The sequence below is a fragment of the Cryptomeria japonica genome, chromosome 1 (assembly GCF_030272615.1).
Source record: "Cryptomeria japonica chromosome 1, Sugi_1.0, whole genome shotgun sequence".
Taxonomy (NCBI): Eukaryota; Viridiplantae; Streptophyta; class Pinopsida; order Cupressales; family Cupressaceae; genus Cryptomeria; species Cryptomeria japonica.
In genome coordinates this window covers 53,552,065-53,579,474 of record NC_081405.1, presented here as the reverse complement: position 1 = coordinate 53,579,474, position 27,410 = coordinate 53,552,065, and the positions used below count along the sequence as shown (strand labels likewise).

At 37.9% G+C, this 27,410-nt stretch overlaps 1 protein-coding gene across 5 annotated transcripts in view; it reads left to right on the top strand.

Moving 5' to 3' along the window:
• Positions 1 to 591: 591 nt before the first annotated feature.
• LOC131060266 (uncharacterized) overlaps positions 592 to 27,410 on the top strand; it is an 87,188-nt gene continuing 60,369 nt past the window's right edge. For 3 of the 5 annotated variants that reach the window (XR_009110321.2, XR_009110320.2, XM_057993443.2), the window contains exons 1-2: positions 593 to 2,575; positions 14,433 to 15,355. Coding sequence is in view for 3 of the 5 variants with exons in the window: in XM_057993443.2 (XP_057849426.2) it covers positions 1,420 to 2,575; positions 14,433 to 15,355 (2,079 nt within the window). In the remaining 2 variants the exon portion in view is untranslated. Of the gene's footprint in view, positions 2,576 to 14,432; positions 15,356 to 27,410 lie in introns of all 5 variants that reach the window. The other 2 variants (XM_057993446.2, XM_057993445.2) reach the window with 2 other exon arrangements.

The following is a 27,410-nucleotide window of genomic DNA, read 5'->3' as shown; positions in this document are numbered from 1 at the left end:
TTAGATATTGCTTTTCTTATCATTAATTTTAAAAATATTTTACAAATTCTCATGATATCTCAATCGTATATCTTTAAAACTAATAGATGCAAATCCACTAGAATAATAAAAAAAATTACATTCCACTACAAACTAAAATTGTCCCCAATATAATAACTAAAAAATTACATTCTATAATGTTGACTAAGAACCTATTAAATACAAAATAATATCAATATGAAATATGCCAACTAATTCCATAAAAAAACAATTGACCCTACTATTAGTTAAGAGAACACTCATTTTCACTATAGAGAAACAACAAATAATCCCATACTAGTTGTTTTATAATCAAAATAAATAGTTTAAAAGATTCCATTCAGAATACCATACTAATAAAACTATTCACAATTATTATCCAACAAAATAATAGAAAAAAAATATTAATATATTTTATAAATTTAAAAATACACCTCAATAATTTAAATAAAAATATCAATTTTTAAAAAAAAATTGTCCATCTAGAAGTGTTGGATTATTTTATCCACACAGGAAAGAAAAAACAAAAAACTGAAGCATTTAATTTACCAAAACAGAAACTAGTTAAAATAGACAAATTAACGTATGAGTGAAAACTAAGTACAGGGAGTTCGGGAGTAGGAAAAGCTCGATCCATCCAATCGCCACTTTACAGAAAAAGCCCGCCTAAAAGAGGAGGACTGATATCTTGTCTTCACACTTTTTGCAGATGCAGATTCAGCTTCTGTAGCACATGAATCATGGACGGACAAATAGGTACAAAAGTGTGTATCTACTTGTAGGTATTTGCTTCTACATTTGGTTCTCTGTATCCTCTCATTTGCCGTGACATGCTGCAAAACGCATGATTTATTACTTCCATTGACAAAGTTAGCGGAATGCCCGCCATTTTCAAATAATTAATTATTTTCGACGTTCTTCAGTAGGTTTTTTGGTCAATGAGTTTGAGATTTATCAATTTTGAGCTGGAAAATTCGCCAGATTGAGTACAAATAATGTACCTCTGCAATTTGAGACCAAAAATTGGATAAGCAGTGTATAATTTGAGGCGATAATTGTTTTTGCTTTTTGAGGCATTGATTTATTTAGATTTGTAACGGTCGAGGCATACTGGAGTAGAGCATTTATTACCCAGTTCTAATAGATGGGCGAATCTGTAAGCGTTTATCTTAGCATTTCGCCTTTAGGCCGAACATGCAAGGAAATTAGCTAAATGAGATTTGTATTAAAGTGATTGATTCATTGGCTCACGTACATTTGTTAAATTTTATAAAGAAATGGCTAGTAAAGGATTCTGAATAGACGTAGAGAATAATTACTGAGAGTGGAGGATCAGGCAACTATGATTCTATCTTATCAGTTGAGATTTTTGGTGGAGTGAAAGCTGCAGGGTGAGGGAAAATGGAAGAGCAAATAAACCAGGGTGATCTACTAGGACATGTAGTGAGGCCTCCATCGTTGAGGGCCAGTAGCAGTTTGAAGGCAACATTGTCAGGCAGGTTGACTCCTCGGAGCTCTCCGTCCTTCCGGAGGTCTCAGTCCAGCAGGACTCCAAGGAAAGATGCTAGGATATATTTAAGTCCTTTACAGTGGTTGCGGGGACAGCGTCTGCTGCCATGGTTGGTGGTGATTGGGATATGGAGCTACTTGGGGTTTCATGTACAGTCAAAATGGGCTCACAGTGGAGCCAATGACGAAAACCAAGGGCTTACTGCCTTTGGATCAAGAGTTGAAGTTGATCAGGATTTGAGAAGCCATGTTTCGGTTGATGAAATAAAATATCAGATATCAGTTATTCAATCCAATACTTCAGGAAAAGAACAAGGTAATGACGTGTTTAAGAAGCCTGAGAATGGGCGTCAGTCTCCAGTGAGGCTGAAAAAATGGTTTTGGGAGGGAAACCGAGGACAAGAACAGGGAAAACTAGGAAATGATCTGCAACAGAAGAGAAGCCAAACTTTAGGAAACAGTTCTAGTTCTTCAATTTATGAAGTCCATGGTTTTAAGGGTGCTGCAGAATCCCCTCCACATCGTATTTCTCGAGAGAATGTAGTAACAGAGAGAACTCATAATACAAATGATCCTCAAGTCAATGATGCAACAGGTGTTGAAGGAAATAATAAAACACCGACGAATATCATAAGTGGAACAGAGCAAATGGATGTGAAAGTCAAAAGAAATACTTCTCTTGGCCTTCTTGTTGGGCCTTTTGATAAAATGGAAAACAAAGTTTTGGGATGGAATTCTGGGAAACGCTACGGCACATGTAATAGAAAAGGCTTATTTGCAAATACTGCAAGGGGAAGATCATTCATTCTTGTGCTGCATGAACTCTCGATGACAGGTGCGCCCCTTGCCATGATGGAACTAGCAGCAGAAATTTTGAGCTGTGGAGGGAGGGTGTCTGTGGTAGCATTGAGCAGGAAAGGTGGTCTTATAGGGGAGCTTAACAGGCGAGGCATAAAGTTGTTGAAAGACAAATCAGTCCAAAGTTACAGGGAAGCTATGAAGTCCGATCTTGTTATTGCTGGCTCTGCTGTTTCTGCATCGTGGATAGGTATTGAGTCTTTCACTCATGGTTATTGAGTCTTTTACTCATGTTTAGTGTCGTCGTCATTTCAATGTTGTGTTTGTGAGTTGTTTTTATGAGTGCATGATATTAGATTGTGTTTCAGACAATTATAATCAGAAGCTTTATGTTAGCCCTGATAATGCCTGAAAACTTGGAAGCTTCCAAATGCCAGTATGCACAGTCTCATTAATTTAGAAGCACTTTGTGGATTTTTTCACTATGTGCAATGAAATGGCAACAGGTTAAAGTCTGGGAAAACAGATTTTTTGGAGGCCAACTTGATTGGAAAGTTCTTTTTTTCATGTGTGATGTTGTATGAACTACGAAGGTCCAATTTTAGAATAATCCTCGACTTTTTGGCTGTGCTTCAGCTTTAGCAAGATCACTATCTACTCTAAAGATCTTGCGAAAAACAAAGAAGTAAAACTTGATATTATTAGATCTCGAGCTCTTGAGACATATTCTCTGTTTCAAATATCTATTTCTTTTGGTTGCAAATTAGAAACACAAGATCGAAGGTCAAAATCTGAAATAACAGCTACTGCATGTATTGTAGTGTAGAGCGATTAACCCTTCTGAACTAACGGGGGTGGATGTGTTGTGGTATGTTGACTACTTATAAACTTATCAAAAGGATAAGACTTATGAACTTCTATATAATAGAGGTTTAATATTATTCATTGTGTTTTGCTTTTGTATCTCAAGGGACAAGAGTATAGAAAATTGAAAATACTTTGACTCAAAGTTTACACCTAAAAAACACACCATCTTTAATCAGAGACTTAAAAACTAAAATGCACCACAATTTAAAGATAGTATTAAAGCAACATGGCAGCTTAGGACAGTCTCAATGAACACTTTTACATAGTTCTTCTAGAAGCTAAAACATGACAACATGATTTTAAAGTGTTGTGTTTCTTGTCAGTTGGAAAATACTATGTTCCACCAGGTTTCTGGGATAGGTACACCGTAGGGGGAAAGTGTTTCTGGGGGATTTTTTTATTCCATTTTATGGGATGTTAGTGGACGGCTATCCTATTTTTTACATATGGAAATTTCAAATATTCAATTGCTCTCATAATTCATTGCCAATGTGCATATGATATAAAATTAAAAAATACAACAAAATGCCCAAAGGTTGCAAGTGAACTACAAAATGACAAAAACATAGAAAGAATAATGCTGCCCCTAATTGGCATCCACCAAAATTGCATTAAATTTGGCATTTGACTTTGAGCCATTGCCACTATGAGGGATTGCCTCATCCAATGGAACTTCAACCAATCCCTCTTGCCTCTGTTTCTCATACTGTGGGTGGCATCTTTGAGATCAACATCCCATTGTAAAGTTGGAGTCTGTCGAGACTTTGAAGTTTGATGATTTTGAAGTTGCAAAGGACTATGAATAGCCACCAACTTCGTTGCTTGTTTGGAGGTAAGTTTATTTCTTTTGATAAAGTGGATGAAGCTCCTCTTTTGTAGAGGAACTACCAACTTGTGAAAGGAGCTGAATGGTGAGCATTCTCAAGTCTGGTGTATTCTTGTTGTGCCATGTCCACCATCCAATAGGATTAGTTTGAGCTTATGTAGCTCTATCTATCTTTGCCTCTGATTTGATGAATGTTGTACTACAAATATTAGTAAAGGCAAGCCATTGTGTGCGAAGTATAGTTGACTCTTCCGTTGTGCCTCGCCAAACTAGGGTTAGCGGCCCTTAAACAAATTGCAGCTTTTATGAGATCAGATCGTGATCTTTATATCAGTTACACCTAGGCAATGAAATAAAAAGGATAACAGCAACTTATTTTAAGGGGCTGACCTTGTAAAATAACCTGTGCAATAAAATAAATAAAGTAACACTAGGGCTGACTCAAATTACAAGGAGCAGCAATTAACTAAGGGCTGACTTAATTAAAAATCTGTATACGTAGTATTCTATTCTGTGTTCGAGGTGTCATAAAGAACACATCAACACATCAACACATCCTACCTTCAAATAGATCTTGTGATGGTGAAATAAAAAGGCATACTTTATTTCGAAGATATGTATACATTAAAAGAATAAGTTGGTACATTCAAAATCTCTCCTTTCTTTTAAGATATTTATAGATGATTACAAATTTACCCAATCATTTAATAGTATTATATTTAATGATAAAAATTTAAATTCTTAAAGGTGAGGATGAAATTGGGATGGTGTTCTGAATAATTTTGATCAAATGAATATCTTCCAGTTTCTAATTTTTAGTCTAGAAAATTCAATCTAAATCTCATTTTTATTTATCAAATTGAAATAATTAAAACTTAAAAGATTAATTGAAAATAAAAAAAACTGTTTGTCAAATTTGTTCAATGCTAATGTATTTTAAAAAACTATGTATTTTGAAATGTTTGATAAATTTGCCGAGTTATTGCTGTGTTTTTTTCCGATTTTTTAAATTTTTTGGGCCTGCCGAGTTATTGCCGATTCCCAGTTTTTCAGCTATGATTTATTCAAACACATAATACAACTTGAAATCCACTCAGCTGATACAACTAACAAATCTGAACATACTAGTCTAATAAATATGCTCGAACTTTGTCCTGCTCGTTGAGGGTTTTTATCCCAAGATGGTCTTATTAGTGTGCCTGCAGGTTTCTGTCTTCAAGTGCCAAAGCTGGTGAAAGCAACATCACATTCCACGGAATGAAATTGAGTTTGGTTTTCTGGTTTTCAAAAGTCCCTTTCTCTTTGACTCCTAATGCTTCCTATACTCTCCCTTTTACCTGCGATCCACAATCATAGGCAATCTTTACTCAAATAGTGGCAGTGAACTGACTAGTTGTTCACATCATCCACCACCAAGTTTTAAATCTGCATCTTCCTAGTTCTCATGGTTTAACATTTAAGAAGTTTAAATGGTAAGGCTGATGTACAAAGTGCAGAGGCAACGTGTGGACGCACATTCTCTAGCATGCAAACTGCTAGGGATGGTGTTATTATGATGAGTACCTCACCATAAAGAGGACAAGCCTGGATGTTGGTTGCATAGTGTAGTATCTCATGCGTTTTTTTCCTATGCAGGTGTCATTATGCAGAAGATGCCTCAGTCTAGAAGGACAAAGAGGAGCTGTTTTGTATGTAGACTCAAGAAATTCTACTTTTTGTGGAAAATGATGCTTCACTAAGTTTCATAAGTCAATTCTAGGACCTGATGACTTCGCAGCAGTTGGAGGGAACAAGTGGGACATCACGATTGGTTTGTTTGAAGCAAATTTGTGGAGCTGTTAGCTGATGAAGAAACTTTTGTAATTGGATTATGCTCTTTCTATCTCTTGCATCTCACATATTAAAGGTTGATGTGTAATGTTCCCTTTTAATTTGTAGCTTTGAGTGAGTAGACAACTAGCATAGGAGTAAAAGTAGTTAGGACTATAGTTGGTTTCAGTTAGGAAAGTTGAATGTTAGAATAATGCAGCCAACGAATTCAGTTAGGAAGCAGCCAAGTCTTTCACTTCGGAAAGTTTATTAAGCAAGTAATTGGTAAAATACTGAATTAATTGAATGAATGATCAAACAATCATTTATAGCTTACAAGATTGATGTTTCCATTATGAAACAATCGATAATAGAAGCAAAAATAGAGACATCTAATATTTACACTAAGATACAATATTGACCATTAATAATTAATAACTAAGATATTATTCTAATACCCTCCCTTAATGGTCAATCTGTCTACTACACCAAGTAGCCCCCTGAACTTAACAAACTTATTTGGATGTAGGGACTTGGTGAGGATATCTGTAGTCTAGTCCTTAGTAGGAACATACTGCAAATCCACGGATCCATCTTCAACCAACTTGCAGATGAAATGACAATGAAGCTCAACATGCTTGGTTCGCTCATGGAAGACTGGATTTTTGGCGAGTTTGAGCACCCCTTGATTGTCACAAAAGAGGGGTGTAGGACTTGCTTGAGACATTTGGATGTCTGAAAGCATCCTTCGAAGCCAAACTGCCTCACAAGTTGCTTTGACTGATCCTCGATATTCAGCTTCCGTCAAGGAAAGAGCTATGGCTTGTTGCTTCTTAGTGGTCCAAGTGATAGCACTTGTGCCCAAATTGAAGACATACCCAGATGTGGACTTTCTGTCATCAACAGAGCTTGCCCAATCCGAATCTGTGTAACCGATGAGTCTGGGATCTTTGGTTCGTTCATAGAGGATACCAAAGTCTTAAGTGCCCTTGACATAGCGTAGGATCTGCCTCACTATAGCCCAATGATCTAATGTAGGAGCTGTCATGAAGCAGGGTATGTAACTCATTACATAGCTCAGATTAGGTCTAGTGGCAGTGAGATATATTAAACTGCCCACTAGTTGCTTGAAATTGGATTCATTCTCAACTAGGGAATCGGATTTGGTCGACAACTTTAGGCCTTTCTCCATAGGTGTAGATGCAGGTTTGCAATCCTCCATTCGAAACTTATCTAGCAGAGCCCTGACATATTTAGACTGAGAGATGAAGATGCCATGAGACTGCTACCAAACCTCAACACCTAGGCAGTAATGCAGAAGCCCAAGGTAGGTCATGTCAAAAGACTGGCGTAAATTCTGTTTGATTCCCTATTGCTAGTGATGATCATATCATCAACATAAATAACCAGAAGCATGATATCACTGCCAATAGTCTTGACATACAGATTTGAGTCAGAGGGACTCCTCTGGAAACTTTGATCCGTGAGGTACTTATCAATTTTCATGTACCATGCCCGAGGAGCTTGTTTCAGGCCATAGAATGCTTTTACCAGTTTGAGCACCTGGTGCTCTTTTCCAACAACATTGAATCTAGGAGGTTGCGTCATGTAGACCTCTTCTTGTAACTCACCATTCAGGAAGGCACTCTTGACGTCCATTTGATGGACCTTCTAGCCACACTGAGTTGCCATTGCTAGGACTAATTTGATGGTGCTCATCTTTGTTGTTGGAGCAAAGGTCCCCTCGTAATCAATTCACGCTAAGAGAAGCCTTTGTCAACGAGATAAGCCTTGTACTTATCCAAAGTACCATCAATCTTGTATTTGACCTTATAGACCCATTTGCATCCAATGGGTTTCTTCCCTGGAGGAAGATTCAACAGAACCCAAGTGTTATTTTTTAGCAAGCTATGGCGCTCAGTTGCCATAGCTTGTTCCTACTCAGGTATCCCTTTCGCCTCTGTGTATGTCTGAGGTTCATACACACTGTGAATGTTGGCCATGAGAGCAAAATTGACATAATCAAGATTTTTACTCTTCTTTCGAGCAGTTCTACCCTCGATGAGCTCATCATCATGAAGATCAACAATCGTCTTAGCCCACTATTTAGGCCGGAGAGTAGAAGTGCCAACATCAAATGTAGGAGGTGCAACAGGATCAGGTTCATCAAACAAAAGATCGGATGAATCTTGAGGAAAGTTAGGTGGTGCAACTGCATGTCTAGGTGATCCTGCAGAAGAAGGAACCGGTGTAGGTGCAGGAATGGGAACAATTGGAGCCCTCCCATCAAGTGGACCTAATGGAAGACGAACACCCAAGTCTTGAGCCTTGAAAGACTGATCCTCTGAATCCACAATTGGAGGAGAGAGCTGAAATGGCCCTCGTTCCTCATCAAAAACCATATCACAAATGAAGATGAGACGATCTATCTTGATGTCAACCATTCGGTAGGCTTTGTGATTATCACTGTAGCTAGGAGCATGAGTTTCTGGCTCTTGGCATCCAACTTGGTGTGTTTCGCATTAGGGATCCAAACGAAAGTAGTGGAGCCAAAAACCTTCAGGTGACTGATTATGGGCTTGCAGCCTGACCAGGCCTCTTCCGGAGTCCTCTTCTTCACACCCATTGTAGGAGACCGATTCAGAAGATAGACTACAGTGTTAATTGCTTCAGCCCAAAATTTCTTGGGAACACTCTTGTGTTCAAGCATAGACTGAGCCATTTTGGTAATCATGTTGTTTCTCTGCTCAACGACACCGTTTTGCTGAGGGGTGTAAGGTGTAGCGAGTTGGCACTTTATGCCATGTTGTTCACATAAATGGGAGAAAGTAGAAGAACAAAATTCTCCCCCATTATCAGACCGAAGAGTAACAATATGTTGACCAGACTCTTTTTCTACTAATGCTTTGAATTTTTGAAACAAAAGAAACACCTTTGATTTTTGATGAAGGAAATACACCCACATTTTACGACTGAAATAATCAACAAAAAGTAAGAAATACCTAGACCCAGTAACAAAAGGAGTAGCCATAGGTCCACAAATATCAGCACGGACCAGTTATAGTACCTTAGAAGCTATAAAGGAGTGGCCATTCGAAAACAGTCCGATGCTGCTTCCCAGCTTGACATGCTCCGCAAACTCTGAGGTTTTGGGTCTGGATCTCTAGTAGTCCGATGACAAGATCTTCTCGAACAAGCTAAGAAAGTTAGTGCACATTTAAGTGCCCATACCACTGATGCTAGAGTGTACTAACAAAGGAGCACTTGGCTGCCATGACAAGCTCCTGAGAATCACCAGAATCAACTAGTCTGAATGGATCATGATCCTTAGGACCCACAAAAACAATAGATTGAGTCTCCCGATCAATGATACTGCATTGATGTGAACTGAAGGTCACGTCGAGCCGAGGAGAATGTCTCAGAATTTGATTAACTGAGAGAAGGTTGAGTTCCATTCCTGGAACATAGTTCACATTGAGGAAAATCAAGTTCCTCCCTCCATACTAAATCTGTACATTGTCCTTTCCGATAACAATGTACTCTTACCCTCCAAAAATAACTGAATCTGAGTAAGGCTGAAAGTCAATGAACCAATCCCGACGATGAGTGAAGTGGCGTGAGGCACCCAAATCTATATACCAAGCACAAGACTTCACATGGTCTGCAGGTCTTTTAGCCATGAAGGCATAAAAGGCAGACTTGCTTTGCTCAGTGTGCTTCGCTGCATTTGCTTTAGGCTGTGAACCACTTTGCTTGGCCTGTGCAGCCAAGCATTTACGACACTCAAGTTTCATATGACCAAACATATGGCAGTAATTGCATTGAACACTTTTCTTCTTCGAGCCTTTTGATGATGGAGCAGAGGGTTTTTGCTGAGAAGACTGGAATTTTCCTTTATCCTAATGAAAGGATTTGGCTACGAAAGCTTGTTCTGTAGAGGATGAGCTGGTACTGCTGCTTCCACCTATCTTGCTATAGAAGTTTAGTGCAAAGATTAGTGAACTTAAGATCAACACTGGTTGATGTGATGTTGAGTGTTTCGAAAAAATGCTCATAGGACTTCGGTAAACTCTTCAATGTGATAACTACCATGTCCTCCTCCTCCACATTCCGACCAATGGCTTCTAACTGATCATGGATGTCTTTGATCTAATTGAGATGTTCCTGAAGGGATTTTCGCTCATCCATGACTATAGAGGAGCATATTTTTCAGAACTAAGGCTCTGCTCTTATTAGATGTCTCATGCAATGTCTTGAGATGCTCCCATATCTCGGCAACTGTTTTGTGGGTAGGTATCTAAGGAAGCTAAATCGTCGGTCACTAAGAGCTTGATGAGCATGACAACTTCACAATTTTGCTCATCACAGAGGGACGGGTGGCCTTTCCAAGAACCAACTGATCGATGACACGATACTCAAAAATTGTGAGCATATGTTGCTTCCAGGTATTAGAATTTTTGCCGTTGAATTTTTGACTCCCCTCGAGTAGAATATTCGTCAAAGATGCCATCACAAAAGCTTAGGTCATCACAAAAACTTAGGTCAAAGATGGTTGATCAAATGACGACACAAATATCAAGGCAGGAGTGTGTCATCGCATAAACCTGACATGTAATGAACGAAATTGAGGCAAAAAGCTTGCATTGATTTCAAGGCAGAATAGAGAATTTTTGGGCACAAATTCCAATGAACAAATTTCAGAGGACCCAAAAAATTCTAACAGAGACCCAAAAAAGTTCGTAAAAAACCCACAAAGATTCTGCAGGTTAAAATTGAATCCGACAAAAAAACAGAGGGTTTTGAGCAAAACCCTAGTCAGCAAAACCTTAGGGTGCTGAAAAAATACTGAGGGTTTGTAAAAACCCTAGGATGTGGGAATCTGCAAACCCAAAACGAAAACCCCACCTCAAAACATAGAAGATCACAGAGGGAAAATCGCAACCAAGCAACATGAATTTCGCGGGATGAAAACAAAAAAATTGCCGAAAATTTTCTGCTGAAAATAATCCTGTCACGGGTTTGCTAGTCGTTGAAGATAGTAAAGAAAAACAATCCGCTAAAGAAACCCGACGTTTGGCAAATGGAAAAAAATCGTGGGTGGAGCTGGAAAACCCATAAAATAGGTTGCGATGTGAAAATTAAATTCGCGGGTTGCGAGCAGAGCTGGAAAACAGGTCGTGGGTCACAGAGAAAATGACTGGGTAGCTGTGTGAATTGCAGAAAAACAGAAAGATCTCACGCAAAAAAATAGAAAATCGCAAATTACAAATCTGAAAAATCGCAATTACACTCCATGAAAAAAGACGCAGCTTCTGAAACCCTTGATGCCGGAAAAAATATATGAAGGCCGCGCTAACTGAAGCCAAAAAAAGGACCCAAAAAATTCAACCTTCTGAAAAACTTTTCAAAAATTTCTTTCAACATTTTTGAAACAAATTTAGACGATTTTTTTGTGTTTTGGCTTTGATACCATATTATGCAAGTAATTGGTAAAATACTGAATGAATTAATTGAATGACCAAATGATCATTTATAGATTACAAGATTGATGTTTCCATTATGAAACAATCGATAACAGAAGCAAAATTAGAAACATCTAATATTTACACTAAGACACAATATTGACCATTAATAATTGATAACTAAGATTTTATTCTAATAAAGTTGAATAGCAGAATAAGGTGGCTGAGTAAGTCTTACACCTGTTAGTACTTATCAGTTAACACCATTGTTTAATGGGATTTGCCAGTTAGCTACCATCAATTGAAGGTTTTTATCCCCAAGATGGTCCATTTAATATGCCCGCAGGTTTCTGTCTCCAACCACAAATGCTGCTGAAAGCAGCATCCCTTCAGGGAGTGAAATTGAGTTTCGTTTTCAGATTTCTAGAAGTCTCTTTCTGTTTGCCTCTCAATGTTTCCTATAATCTCCCTATTTCCTGTGATCCACAATAATAGGCAATTGGTCATCAAAAAGTAGCAGTCGACAGACAAATCTCCTTCTTCAATCACTGGTAGCTAACTGGCAAATCTCCTCAATCTGTGGTGTTAACTGATAGATACTGACAGGTTTAAGATCAACCCAACCTCCTTATTTTGTTATTCAACTTTCCCAACAGAAAGACTCAGCCACTTTTTAACTGAAAAGCTTAGCTGCCTTATTCCAACATTTGACTTTTCTAACTGAAAGCAACTACAGTCCTGACTACTGTCACTCCTATGCTAGTTGTCTACTCACTCAAAACTACAAATCAAACAGGACGTTACACATCAACCTTTAAAATGTGAGATGCAAGGGATATAACATGCGTAATCCAATTACAAGCTTCTTCATCAGCTACCTGGGTCTGCTAATTTGCTTCAGACAAACCAGTCATAATGTTCCGTTTGTTCTCTTTTACTGCTGCCAAGCCATTGGGTCCCAGGATTGACTTAATGAAACTCAGTTAAGCATCATCTTCCACAAAAAAGCTATTTCTTAAGTCTGCATCTGAAACTGCTCCTCTCTCCTTCTAGTCTGTGGCATTTTCTCTGCATTATGATACCTGCATCAAGAACGATGCATGAGATACAACACTATGCATTCCACATCTGGGCTCATCTTCTTTATGGTGAGGTACTCATCATAATAGCACCATACCTAGCCGATTGCATGCTGGAAAATGCGTGTCCACACGCTGCCTCTTTATTTGGTACATCAGCCTTACCATTACATCAACTTCTTACATGTTAAACCATGAAAACTGGGAAGATGGAGATCTAAAATTTGGTGGTGAATGAGGCTTCACATGAAGGGAATCTAAAATTATTGTGTTCTCTATCAACCACTCTGTTGCCTCTGCATTTGTCTTTGTGGAGAAAGGGCTTTGATCAATTCCATAATTGGCTAAACTGTCTGGTAGCCTTTTTTTTCCATGTAACAGTGATAATAAAAAACTATATCCGTAAAGCTTTTTGCTATGATTTTCACTTCATCTGTATAGTTCTTTAGGTTCCAATTCTTAATTGTATCATTATTGCAACCATTAATGACTAAGAGAGAATCTACCTCCCTCAACTTGCTACAGTTAACTGATTTAGCCAATTTTAGACTTTTCAGAAGCGCTACTGCCTCTTCTTCATTGTTGGATTTGACACCAAGATAAAAGGATCCACCTTTTTACGAAACATTCCGTATCTGACTTAACACCACTCCTGCTCTTGCAGGTCCTGGCTTGACCTTCACAATTCTGTCAGAGTTCAGTTTTAGGTACCCTGGGTCTATTTATTTTATCCATTACCCCATCAACAGGGGCATGCCACCCTTATCTTACTAAAATGAACCTAATGCTATTCCACAACACACTTAACCTAGTTGTACTTAACTTAGGAAGGAAATTGCGAATTACCTAACTTCAACTCAAGGATTATGTGCAACTTTTTATCCCTCCTGATAGCATTCTCTGTTCTCAAAGCAATGCAGATCCTAGTGTTTGGACTCAGTTTGTAGGTGCTTCTAGTCATTTGTAGAATCTCCTTATGTTATATTTTTCATTTTGTAAATGTATCTTGTAATATGCTTGTTACTTGGTGGATTTGGCATGTATATAACTTTTTGAATTATTTTTCATATTTAGCTCACACATGATTTTTGCATTTGTTTCACTGTTATGCTTAGGAGTTTTACCATGTCATTGCCTTTTCTTTGCTATTAGCCTATTACAGTATACTTGATTTTTTTTTTCTCACTTAATGCATGACACTCACTTCTAATATCTAGTGCCATCCACTCGAAGATGATGGCTTTTATTCTGTGAAATTGATCACTTGTGTGCTATCAACATGGAGTTTGAGTTCACATGCTTTCCTTAATAAACATGCGGTCATATTGTACGATTATAATTTCAAAGTTTATTTCTGCCATTTCTCATTCCCCAATAAATTGCATCATGCAGAACTGTTATCGTGCATTCCAATTCCAGATAATCTGGAGCTGCCTATTATTGACACTATTTGCAATTATTAGTTGGTCCTAGAATTCACTGTGGTTCTCATTTCTTATTAATCAGAAGTTAGAATATCACCAAACCTGAAGCTCAAGGACAGTATCAACAAGATACAACCTAATTTATGAGTAGTTTTGAAATTATTGTTTTGTATCAACCATATTCAAGGGTTAGTAACTAAGAGGAAGTGTCCAGTGGCCTTAAGGATTTAACAAACAGAATAGTCCATCTTGTATAGTAAACAATAAGTCACTTCCTCAGAAAGCAAATTCTACAAACTTCCCTTAACCATATTTATCTTCAGTAGAACTTCCATTATTGGATTCTTGCATTGTCTGATTTATGCAAGAAAATTATCAATTCATGAAGAATGGATGAAATTATGGTCAATTACATGTTTCAAAACAGTATTATAGTTTAGTAATATTGCGGAAGCATAAATCAGATTGTGTAGCTTATTTGACATGGCAGTTAAATTTAGATTGGGATATGTTGTCAAAGGGTATTAGTAGATTTTGTCAAATGAATACTTCTTTTGATGGTTTAGGTTTTACTTTCTTCTATGATTGTATTTGGCATAATTAAAGCCCGACAATTTGACATTTAGTTGACTTGATGCAGAGCAGTATCTTCTTCATTATAAAAGGAGTTCAGATCGATTGATTTGGTGGATCATGGAAAACCGACGTGAATATTTTGATCGCTCCAAAAATATGCTGCACAAGGTAAAAGCATTGCTGTTCCTATCAGAGTCACAATCTCAGCAATGGTTGACATGGTGTGCACAAGAAGGCATCAAATTGCCTCCCATATTAGAAGTGGTCCCACTTTCTGTGAATGATGAACTTGCCTTTGTAGCAGGATTACAAACCGCCTTAAATAGTCCATTATTTAGTACTGAAACAATGTTGGAGAAAAGGAGAGCTCTGCGAGAAAAAGTCAGAAGTAGTATGGGCTTGGATTCTAATGATATGCTTGTGATGACTCTTAGTAGCATCAATCCAGGAAAAGGTCAGTTGATACTACTCAAGGCAGCCTTGATGATAGCTGATGAGAATTTCATCCCAAAGATCAATCCAGAGCATGTAGGGGCAACAAAAGCTTCCCAGAATGCTTTAGGAGGTGCAGATACTATTGTGAAGAGCAAAGGGAATTTCAGGGTTTTGTCTGAGTTTTCTGACATTATCGAAGGAGGGGGAAGTCATTCAAGCAAATCCATTGCAATAGGAACAAGAAGGAATCAATCAACTGCATCGAATTCAACACTGTCCAATCATTTAGATTCCTCTCATACAAGAATTCTTGACAGGGAGCAGTGGCAGGTCAGAAAACTCTCATCCAATTCTGAAAGAAATGAGAATCAAACACTTAAGCTGTTGATTGGTTCTGTTGGATCAAAGAGCAATAAGGTTCTCTATATCAAGAGTATGTTAGGATTAATAGCTCATTATATCAAGCTGGCAAGCTTGATGTTGTGGACTCCTGCAACAATTCATGTGGCACCATTATATGCTGCAGCTGATGTGTATGTAATAAATGCACAGGTAATGAAACTATGGAAACTTTATGAAGCTTCTGTTGATTATAGGTATTATTGTAATCATGTGATCTCTATATGATGATCCCGTACAAATGGTTGGACAAATACTTTTCCAAAGAAAGGACATACTTTAGATGATCCTTAAATATAAAGTCTAAAGAGTGCCATACATCTCATTAGCTTTTCTTTCATTCTTCTTAAAATTTTTAATATAAAGTATCATAAGATGGACTAGTAGTATGCTGTTTGTTTCTGTACTGACAGACATTACTAAGTAAAATTGTAGAATCTTGTTTATAATCACATCCTGTATCCAGTGTCGCATTCTTTGTTGATTCAGTATAACTCTTTCTGCAAATTACTTTCAAAATTTTTAGATATTGTGGGTAAAGCACTGCCATTCTCTAGATTATCCAAGCTATGGATTTGGTATTTATGGTTCTTGAGACGAGTTGCATACTTGTTTGCTTTTACTATCACGATCCCTAGTGGCACCTCCTCATACCATTTTTAGCATTCATCTTCTATGTCTAACCAGGTTTAGACCTGTGAATGTACTCCCTCTGCATATGATTTGCAGTAAACATAAAATTTGATCTGTGCCTCCAATGCTCTGATGCCACTGATACCTTTTCATTGGCACATCCAAAAAAATTGCCATAGCTGTTCAGAACCTTAAAAAATAAAAAAATGAATTTGTAGCTGAAAAAGTCTGAAACAAGAGTAGAAATCTAAAATTAAAAGGGGATAGAAAATGGGAATTTATGCAATGTTTGAAATATGATAATATGTTATACAACTGAAAACCTGAAAGGCTGAAACTGCTGGAACAAAAGCTCTGAAACTTTATTTATTTTTAATTAAATGCTAAGGGGCCCTGTGGAGACAAATGGGGGTCTATTCCCTGGGTATGCATAGCATGTACTTCAAGGCCCAAATCCACAGGCATGGATGTTCAGCAGGGGTGCAGAACCTGCAAGGGATCAGGCCAAGCAGGGATTTGAATCTGGGTGGCCAACCAAACAACCATTTCTCTCAACCTTTGCACTATGCCTTTATTGGCAAAAGATCTGAAACTTATCGCAAATTGAAATTTATAATTGCTGGGAAATGATGAAGACTGTTGCTGCTGAAATATCTGAACTATATTTTATCTATAAGTGGAAAAATAACAAAACTTAATATTATTGGAAAATATATCAGACAGCTTATAAATAAGAAAGATCTGTTGCAAGGGGATATAGAGTCATAGATGTCAACTCAGGCCTCAAAAGTTTCCACAAAAAGTACGGAGGCTTCCTTTAACTGAGAGGTTCATACACACCCACTTCCACATGAAACATAACCTCACATTAGAGAGAACAAGCCTGATCATAGACACCCACTTCCTTTAACTGAGAGGTTCATACACACCCACTTCCACATGAAACATAACCTCACATTAGAGAGAACAAGCCTGATCATAGACATTATGCTGAAAAAGCCATTTATTTGATTCCTACCAAATCCTAGCTAATGTTAGAGTAAAATAGGTATATCACCTAATTAATTAATTAATCATCAATTAATTAATTAGGTTCCCTTTTTACTTTATTACATTTAACCTAAAATTAGAGGTGCTTTTCTATTTTTAGGTCAGGTACTTTATTTGTCTCATAGCATGGGATGAGGACACTTGTCATGATTTAATCTAATCCTCATCTAGGGTTGCCTTTTGCTTTTATAAGCATTCATAATTCATCATTGTAATAATCTATTGTAATCTGGATTTATTATCATTTAATACAAAAGCTCAGTCATGGAGACCTTTTGGATCAATTCATTTCTCAAGTTTGCATAGCACAATAAATGTCTTTTCTTACTTTTTTTATGATAGTTATTATGGTTGTAGGTGATTTTTGGGAGTTGTGGGGTTCACCATCAACTCCAACATGGTATTAGAGCATTAGATCCATGACTTACTATTTGTTTTTTGAGAGATCTTAGCCTTGAGGGAAAAATCAACTCACCTTAGAGAGAAACAAGCATCAACATTGCACCCAAAATGGCCAAAAACCCTAAGATTGCTTGTTCAAATGTATAAATTGGAGTAGAAAAAATCAATTTTTTCAAGGGATTGCACAAATCTCGAGATAAAATTTGTATAGCGGTATGAATTTGTATGGTCACACAATCGCCACACAGGCTTGTGCATGCCTTGTTTTAGTTTGCAAAAATTTCGGCGAGGGTTAAATGAAATCTAGTGGTTTTATTGACTTCTCAACGTGTTGTTTTTTTAAAAAAATTGGTCATGTTTTTTTGGGGGGCCGTGTTTGTACTTTGTTCAGTGGCGATTTTTTATTGTCATCACATCGATGACTCCTTTTTCCATCCCAGTGTAGCATTGTAAATTGTATCCACATACAATTTTCTCCTCATCTAGACCTCACCTTGGCATTTTGTCTTTCAGTGCCTGATGTTTGCTTTGATTTTGCTCATACCTTCCAAAAATCTGCATTTTCAACTCCCTTTTTGACCCTTGTTCAAATCCGAGTCCTCTTTAACAGGACTAGGACACCCCCACTGCCCTGGTCCTACTCAAAAGCCAAATTTGGTCCCATCAACGGTCATTTAAATTGGGTTGTAATTTAGGTCCTGTGTTGGCCTACTCTGGAAATTCAAATAAATTTTGGATGTTTAAGTATAAAAGGAGGCCTACCCCTCCCATTTGAAGTCTAAGATGGATGGATCACTTTCAATTATACTCTAGCAAATTCAATTCAAGTGAGCAAGCAGTCAAGCCTTCGTTAAGCATTGAAGGAGAGGTCAAGTCATGTTCAAGCATTCAAGATGGCATCCATGATCAACCTTCCATGAAGACATTCTGCATGACATCCTAAACCCTTGGCATGTGGATTCAAATAAGCTTCATTAAGGTATCAACTTCAATTACAAGCATTCAAATTCAAATGTAGCCTTTCCCTAAAAAGAAAAGTATTGTGTTGCAATTCAATTCCATTTCCATTTCATTTCAATTTAAAGGTTAATTCCTAAATTAGGGTTTGACCCAAGGCAATTCCCTATCCACAACCCTTTTTCTCAATCTCTCTATGTGCAAGAAATTGATTCAAGAGCTGTAATCGAAGATTTTGACAAAACAAACGATGACGAACAGGTTCAACTTCTACAGGTGCAAAAAGCGGAGGACCAGGTAGCTCCCACCACATTGGTCTCGAGAATTTTGCTCAATCTTCTGACAGTGAATCTTGTATGTCTTCCTAAATTGGAAAACAACCCACTTTCTTGTCCAAAAGTTGCAGGACCTGGTCACCCTACCCACTTGGTCCCAACAATTCACCCTACCCTCCTGGTCCCAACAATTCAACACAGATTTTCAGCTATAGGTTTTGATTCACTTTCTCTTCTTAGTGTTGTGACGTATTCACACATCGCCCCATTGCAAATGGGGACCCCTGCTTTTTGCCTTCTAGGGTTTGTTTTTTGGGTCTTTTAGGGTTTTGTTTGTTAGCCTTTGCAAGATGAGTGCTGTCGATGGGATTATTGAATAGCAGGCTTTGCTTAAGTCAGGGTGAATCCACCATGCTCCAGAATTAGGGTTTCTTTGAGAGTCTCCCTTGATGCTTAGTTTCTGCTCTTGTCATTTATGGTGTCAGGAGGTCATTGAATCTTGATGAGGGAATTTTGTCGTTTGAGGGTTTGAGTTGGGCAAGTTTGGCTAGGACATGGAAGGAAATGAATCAAAGATCAAGACTAAGGTAGAGTCAAGTGGAAAAGGAGGTGAATTAAGCCCAAAATGAGGATTTCGCTCCTGACCCTTCCAAAGGGTCTAGGGCGAATTTCTCCGCAAGACACTCCACCTCGACTCAGGCTCTGAGCTAACCCTTTCCTAGGTTTGAATGAAGGAAAAAGCACTTGTTTGAATGAAGAAATGTGAAAATGGAGTTAGGATTTGAGGCCAAACATGATTTTCGCTCCTGACCCTTCCAAAGGGTCCAGAGCGAAATTCATGTAAAACCTTATTTTTCGCCAAATTCTTGGGCTACATGTCAGCTTGAAGAGCAAATTCATGTAATCATGAGGGAAGGAGGCCTAATGAGGTTTGTCCAAGGTATGAAGAGGAAAAAACAAGTGAGAAATTAGCTCAAATAGTGGATTTCGCTCCTGACCCTTCCAAAGGGTCTAGAGCAAAACTCCAAGGATACACTTATTCTTCACTTTGTTTGCACTAAGAGTCTTATTTCTAAGGCATGTGATGAAGGTTTTGATATGTTCTTGCCTTAGAAGTGTTTGAAAGCGTTTAAGGGTGAAGATGATGACCTAAGGCATGGATTTCGCTCCTGACCCTTCCAAAGGGTCCAGAGCGAAATCCAATTTTCCTCCACTTTGCTCCAAGATATGACCAAAATTGTAGACTTCTGGGGCATAATTGAGAAGGTTTGATGCAACTTTGCCTTAGGGAGGAGATTTTAGACCTTGGGATGATGAAAGCTAGCCTGACAGGAGAATTTTGCTCCTGACCCTTCCAAAGGGTCCAGAGCGAATTCTTCCTTTTTTGCCTTCCTTTGACCTTAAAACTTAGTTTGACCTTGCCTAGACCCAGTTGGATGGAGGTTTGTCTTAATTGCGATGAAAGGAAGTTGATTTGACCAAGTTTGTGTGAGAATGAGTTGAAAGGAAGATGAAAATCAACCTGAGAAGTGATTTTCGCTCTTGACCCTTCCAAAGGGTCCAAAGCGAAAATACTTGAAGACCTCAAATTCTCACTTATCAAGGCCAAATTTCTAGTTCCTAAGGCATGTTTGGAGGTATTTTTGAATGTTCTAGCCTTAGGGAGTGAGTAAAGATGAAGGATTCTAGCCCAAAAGATGAATTTCGCTCCTGACCCTTCCAGAGGGTCCAGAGCGAAATTCTTGAAAACACTCATTTTTCCCTTGGCTAAAGTCAGGATCTCGGTGGAGATGCAAGAGGAAGGATCTATGTTTGCCTCCCAAAGAGGATTGGAGTTGAAAAGGTCAAGAATCAAGCTCAAAACATGATTTTTGCTCCTGATCCTTCCAAAGGGTCCAGAGCGAAAATCCTTATATCTCTTGTTTTCTTCCTTGTTTTGGCTAGGCGTTGACATGATGGGGGATGAATTGGTATGTTCTTGCCTTGAGAGGGAGTTGGATGATTTTGAAGATCAAGATTTTAGCCTAAGAGTGATTTCGCTCCTGACCTTTCCAAAGGGTCTAGAGCGAAATTCACTATAAACCTCATTTGCTACTTGATTTGGGCATCAATCCTTGTTCCTTAGGTGGAAAATAATCTAAGTTTGCTTCTTGAGGTGGTTTGAAGTTTGAAAAGTGAGTGATCAAGCCTAAACTAAGATTTTCGCTCCTGACCCTTCCAAAGGGTCCAGAGCAAAAATCTTCCTAAGGCTCATTTCCTCCCTAGTTTGACCAAATTTTGATTTGCAAGGCATTTTGAAAGGAAGGATGGACATCTTTTGCCATTGGAAATGTTTGAAAGTATTGAAAAGTGAAGGATTTTGAGCCAAATAGTGAATTTCGCTCCTGACCCTTCCAAAGGGTCTAGAGCGAAATTCCTAAAAACACCTATTTTTCCATTGGAGGAGGTCAAGTCCTTGGTTTTTTGTGGCATGGATGGAAGTGGGATAGTATGTCTTTGCCTCTTGAGGTGGTATGGAGTTGGAGAAATGAAAAATCAAGCTCAAATCATGATTTTCTCTCCTGACCCTTCCAAAGGGTCCAAAATGAAAATCTTCATGGACCTCATTGTCTTCCTTGTTAGGCCAAGTTCTTAGTGTCCAAGGCATGTTGGAGGAAGGATAGACATATTCTTGCCTTGAGGAATGATGGAAAGTAATAAAAGATGAAATATCAAGCCTAGAATGTAAAATTCGCTCCTGACCCTTCCAAAGGGTCCAGGGCGAAATTTCACCAAAACCACTTTTTTTCCAATTTTGTGTCAAGACAATTGCAAGCTAAAGTGAATTGGGATGGAAGAGGTCCTTAGGAGTAACTTCAAGTTGCTAGGAATCATTGAAATTGAAGGAATTGAGCTTAAAACAAGAATTTCGCTCCTGACCCTTCCAAAGGGTCTAGAGCGAAATTCTAAAATCCATCTATTCCTTTCATATTTGTGCCAAGCTAGGCCTAGACAAAGATGGTAGAAGCCCTTGAGATTGCCCTTGAATGGATTGTTGTCTCCAATAATGATGATTTTGGGCTAGAGGAAGAAATTCGCTCCTGACCCTTCCAAAGGGTCCAGGGCGAAATTCATTATAGGTCCTGTCCCTGGCCATGATTCCTAGCAAAATTCTCTTTTCTAGTCATTTTGAGGTCAAACAAAATGTTGCAAGCATGGGAAAGGGATCCAAGGATGAGATTCCAAGTATAGAAAGTGAAAGAAATGGAGTTGAGTGAGGGAAAACAAGCATAGAGAGAAATTCGCTCCTGACCCTTCCAAAGGGTCCAGAGCGAAAAACACTAAAACCATCCTTTTCTCCAAATTTTGAGTGAAGTCAGGCCTAGACTAGGGTGAGAGAAGCTATTTGGAACGCCTTGGAAAGATGTTTATCCACCAAAGATGCAAATTTTGAGCTAAAATTGGAATTTCGCTCCTGACCCTTCCAAAGGGTCTAGGGCGAAATTCATTATAGGTCCTGTCCCTGGCTAGTTTTTTTGAGCGAATTCTCCTTTTTGGGCCTTGTGAAGATCAAACCAATGTTGCCAAGTTGAGAAGTGGATTCAATATGGGGGATTCCAGATGAAGTGAAGTGAAGAAAGTGAAATTTAGTGTGAATAGGCAAGCAAAAAATGAATTTCGCTCCTGACCCTTCCAAAGGGTCCAAAGTGAAATTCATCAAAGTCACTATTTCCTCTTTGTGTCAAGACAAGATTTTGATTCCTAAGGCATGAAAAGACTGGAGAGAGGTTATTCTTGCCTTGTAGGGGGAATTGAAGTAAAGGAAGTGTAAAATAAAGCCTAAAGAAGGAATTTTGCTCCTGACCCTTCCAAAGGGTCTAGAGCGAAATTCTCATTATCACCTAATTTGCCCATGTGAGAAGCTAAAAGGATGGATCCCTAGACTTTATTGGACTAAAACAAGCATATGCTCACCTTCCGGAGGATTTTGGAGTGAAAAAATGGGGTAATTGAGGCCTAATCAAGAAAATCGCTCCTGACCCTTCCAAAGGGTCCAAGGCGAAATCCTTAGGGAAGCCTATCCTTCACCTTGTTTGGGCCAGGCAAAGTGCTGGTTGTGAGGTAATGTTGAAAAGAGGTCTAAATTGGCTAGGAATTCAAATTTCGCTCCTGACCCTTCCAAAGGGTCCAGGGCGAAATTCTTATAGGGCTTGTCCCTGGGAAGGATTTTGAGCAAACTTTATTTTGATGTCTTCTTGTTGATGATTTAAGGTAGAAAATGCTATGTTGAAATGAATTTGTTATATGACCTTAATCATCTTTTGGTTTGTCTTGCAGATGAAAGAAGACCAGGCTAGATCACGGATGACCTCCTCCAGGCCAAATCAAGGACGACCTTCTCCAACCCAGCATCATCAAGGACGACCTCTTCCAGTCCAGCATTTCAAGGAAAAGCACACCATCCATCCTGCACATCAAAGACAAAGGAGGTTAAAGCAAGGGTCCGTTGAAGAAGCCAATAGTTTCAGAAGAGTTAATGAAAGTTAGCTTCTCAGCATCATCAAATTGAACATCTACCAAGTTACTAGGGTCAAACAAGGTTGCACCTAGTCATCACTCTTCTAGTCAGATTGGTCCATCTCAGTGTATCCAGATTCAATGTACCTGACTCATCAAAAAATGACACAAAATTCGATGTACCTACCCCTGTTATCCATTGGTCGAATATTCCAGAGAAGACATGTGTCCAAATATTGGTCGAATATTCCAGAGAAGAAATGTGTCCAAATAATGCAATTATTTCATTGGCCAGAATTAAGTTTGTTGTAACAAACCCTAATTAGGGTTTTCATTGTAAAATCTCGGCCATTGATCTGAGCCATTGAATTGTATTGAGAGCATTATAAAAGGCTCAAACTCTTCATTTTGAAAAGGTTAATAGATAATAGCAAGAAGATTAATAGCTAGAAGATTAATAGTTAGTTCATATAGGTTAGAATAGCTAATGATTAATAGCAAATAGAATAGCAGTTAGAGTAGAATAGGAAGAGAAGGCAAAGATTGTTGCCAAGATGTTGTTGTAAAAGACTTGTAAACTTCATTGAAGAAATGGTGAAATCTATGGGTCGATTCAACAATTTGCATGGTCTCTATACTTCTCAGATTTGATTTCATGTTATTAGATGAGTGGAAGAAATGTGTTTGATTGATGGTGAAATTTGTATATCCATACTACTAGCAGTTTGTTGATTCCAGACTTGTCTTGTGTAGTCAACTGGAATCATTAAGCTTAAGCTTAACTTCAATTGTCGCTTCTTCATTGACATGCATCAGCCTTATGGTGTCTATGCCTGTAGTGATGATCTGAACATCATAAAGCTTTCCTCCGAAGATCACACTAACCTTGTGGAGATGGTCCTGGGATGTCAAAACAAGACTTAGTTAGAATTTCATCAAAGGTCATTCATTGCTCTTACATTCTTAGTGTTAGAATTAGATCCTTTCCTTGCCCTCATCCTTTTTTCTTTTTTTTCAAAATCTAGGCTAGTGAAATCCTGTGTTCCAGTAATATTCAAAGCAAATCAAATGTTCAGTCATCAAGTGTAAGTCCCCTTGTGATTCGAGCAAAATCACATCATACCACAGAGAGCTTATCCACACGTAGAGATCCTACATAACAGAACCTTGGAGTTACTCTGACTGATCCTTCGACAAGATCTTCAGCAGTCGGGAACTTTGCTCAAGAGAGGATAAGGTACCTTTAGGTATTTTATTCTGTGTTTGGTCGTGTACAAAAGACACATCAACACTTAGATATCTGTTTGCGGCTTTGTGTGAAGTTTGGAACATTCTGTTATTACTATTTTGGTTCAATTCTTTATTATTTGCCCTAGAACTTGTACAACTTCAAATCCAATTTCAACTCTCTAAAAGGGGAAACAGTAAATGGGCAAATCCAATCAGCTTCTCAGCCCTCTTCTCTAATTGAATTGTTGCTAGATCTATTGGGTTTACATTCCTCTTTTAAATGTAAGGTCGATCTTGTGAAATTGGTGGTTTTACTATCCTAATTGGCGAAACCTTAATTTTCAACACCTTATACCCAACACCAACAATTTCCACTTTCTGACCACAACTTTTAACCACTTGATGATTTTCATGGCCTTCCAGCGGCTAAAATATCGGATTGGTCCGCAAGTACTCACCAATGTTCACTACCTCACTGCCGGTGGAATATTTCACTGATTAATTAGTGATTGAAATTGTAGTGGTACCGTCCACAATTTTTTGACTTGGACAAATATTTTTCACCACTATTGAGAATATTTTGGCAATCCAGGCATATATCAACTATTTTTTTGGCAAAGGAATATTTCAACAAGGGAAAGCATATTCTTGTGATTGACGTCATCATGACATCAACACCTGTACTTTCAACTTGGTCTCTAGCTCTAGCAGTCATGTCTTAAAGGAGCTGTTTTTTTCTTTATGGCATAACTTGGGTATACTATGTCAAATTTTTGAAAACAAGATATTTTTTGACTCTCTTGGTTTCCAATTGAGGTGGTTCCATTTAGGAGTCACAATGATTTTGAAAGATTGCAGTGTTCTAGTTTTAGCTTGTGGATGAGTTTTATACCAAGTTTGAATATATAATTCCTTTAATTCATATTCTAGTTTTGTGTGGTTTAGAATATTATATTTATGTTGGTAAATATTTATAAATAGTACTGGTTGTGCTATGCTTGGCCACGCTATATTATTTTCTCATATATATCATATTTGTTTTTGTAGGCTGTACTATATCCAGCTGTATTAATATACTTTTGTTGTTTTATTGTCAAGAGCCGTTGTATTGATGTGTTTTTTATGACACCTCAAACATAGAATCAAATTCTAAGTATTCTATCCTCTCTTGAACAAAGAAAACTTATATGCTAAAAACAATGTGATCAAGTAAGGTAACCCCAAGGTTTCTTAGTTGAAATGATGTGATATGCAGGTGTCACAAAGGGACTTATGCTTATGAATTGCAGCTCAAATTGGAAAATCACTAACTTAAGCAAAAAAATATCAAAAAGGATAAAGGGTTTAGAGAAATCTAATCTAACACCTAAGGACAATGATAATAAAGGAAGATGCTTGGATAGATGAATTCCTTATGGAACTACTTTCTACTTGACCAGAGATAGCTCACAACGCCATAGAAAGAGTGCAATCTCCTAAGGTAGTGAAAGATTTTCACATTTTAAACATCCTTCCAAATACGCAATGCTGGCGCAACTTGAACAAATATTCACAATTGAACTTAGCCACAATAACAAGGTTCAGGATAACAATGCAAAACAACTTGCAATCAACAAGATGTAAATGGTATGAACTAAAGGAATCATCAAATATCTTTATATGCATCCATCATTATCAATGAATTTCAATTAACTTTGATAAGTAACAAGAAACCATGCATAATATAGAAACACAACCCTCAAATCCACCATATTTTCAATGAAAATCATGTATTTATTTCAACATAGTCTTGGCAACAACCTTTGGCTTCCTCCTACTCTATAGCTAACTATCAACTATTTTATCACTATTAACCTTTACAAATGAAAGGCCAAGCCTTTACATATAGATCCCCATTACAATTCAAGGGTCAGGATTGATTACAAATCTATGGCGGAGATTACATGATGAAACCCTAATTAGGGTTGGTTACAATTAACACTTCTTTGACCAATGAGATCATTACATTGCTTTGAATACACGTCCTTTTAGGCGGTGGACCAATGAGAAATGAGGTTAGGAACATTGAATTTGGTGCCTTCCACATGTGTAGTTGTTGACGAGTCAGGTACATTGAACTTGGACATGTTGACATGGCATGATCGGATTGATTGATGATGATTGGGCACCACCTCAACGTAGATATCTCTTGAAACTCAACATCATCACCCTGCTTGACTGATTGTGATGGTTCATATTCCTAGATTGCACGGTCTTCTAGCTTTGATTAACTCTTCTGAAACTATCTGCTTGGGAGATGCATTCCTTGCTATTCATCTTTTTCATTCCAAGTGTATCCTCCATCTGCATTTGCAATAATCTTCTCTTGTCATCACTTATGCATGATGTCCTTGACTGGGATTACTTCCTTGTCATAGAGACCTTGATCTTGGATTTCCGAAGGAAATTCAAGATTGTTGTAACATCTTCTGCTTGCAATTTTTATCTTGTTGCAATGTCTTGAACCTTGATGTCTTTGACTTTGAGTACTCCCCACATTGTGATGTCTTCCATCACCTTGTTGAGCCTTCTTCATCCTTCCGATAACTTCCTTGCAATCATTTGTTGTGTCAAACCTGAAAAAACAAAGAAAATACCTTACAACTGTGATTACGAATGAAAGATGAAGCCTTAAGTTTACTATGACAACAATTGGTTCAAAATTCTTACATTCAAATCCACATGTTAATCATTGTGAGATGTGATCGATAATTCATAAAAATCGTTCCATATAACCTTCTCTACCATGTGGAAATGATCACTTCAGGTATGAAAATGCTAACACAGGTCTGGAAGTAGATGATTTTAGGTCTGATTTGCATGTGAATGACCTGGTTCTCCTCGACAGTTAGCCTTTAATCTGCCTGTGATGTTAATTCTTTCCTAAACTTTGAACATCAATCTCCTTTGCTTGGCTACAAAGTCATATATTAGTCTTTGAAATTCAGATCTGATATCTTTGATTTTCACCTCTGCTGACATGAAATTTGTTAATGTATAGATAGCTTCGGTAAGATAAATGATTGAATGAGAGATAAATGAAGTCTCTCATTCAATCATTTATCATATCGATTATTTAAATGAATAAACTCAAGCATTCAATTGATAAACATTCCTTTTATATT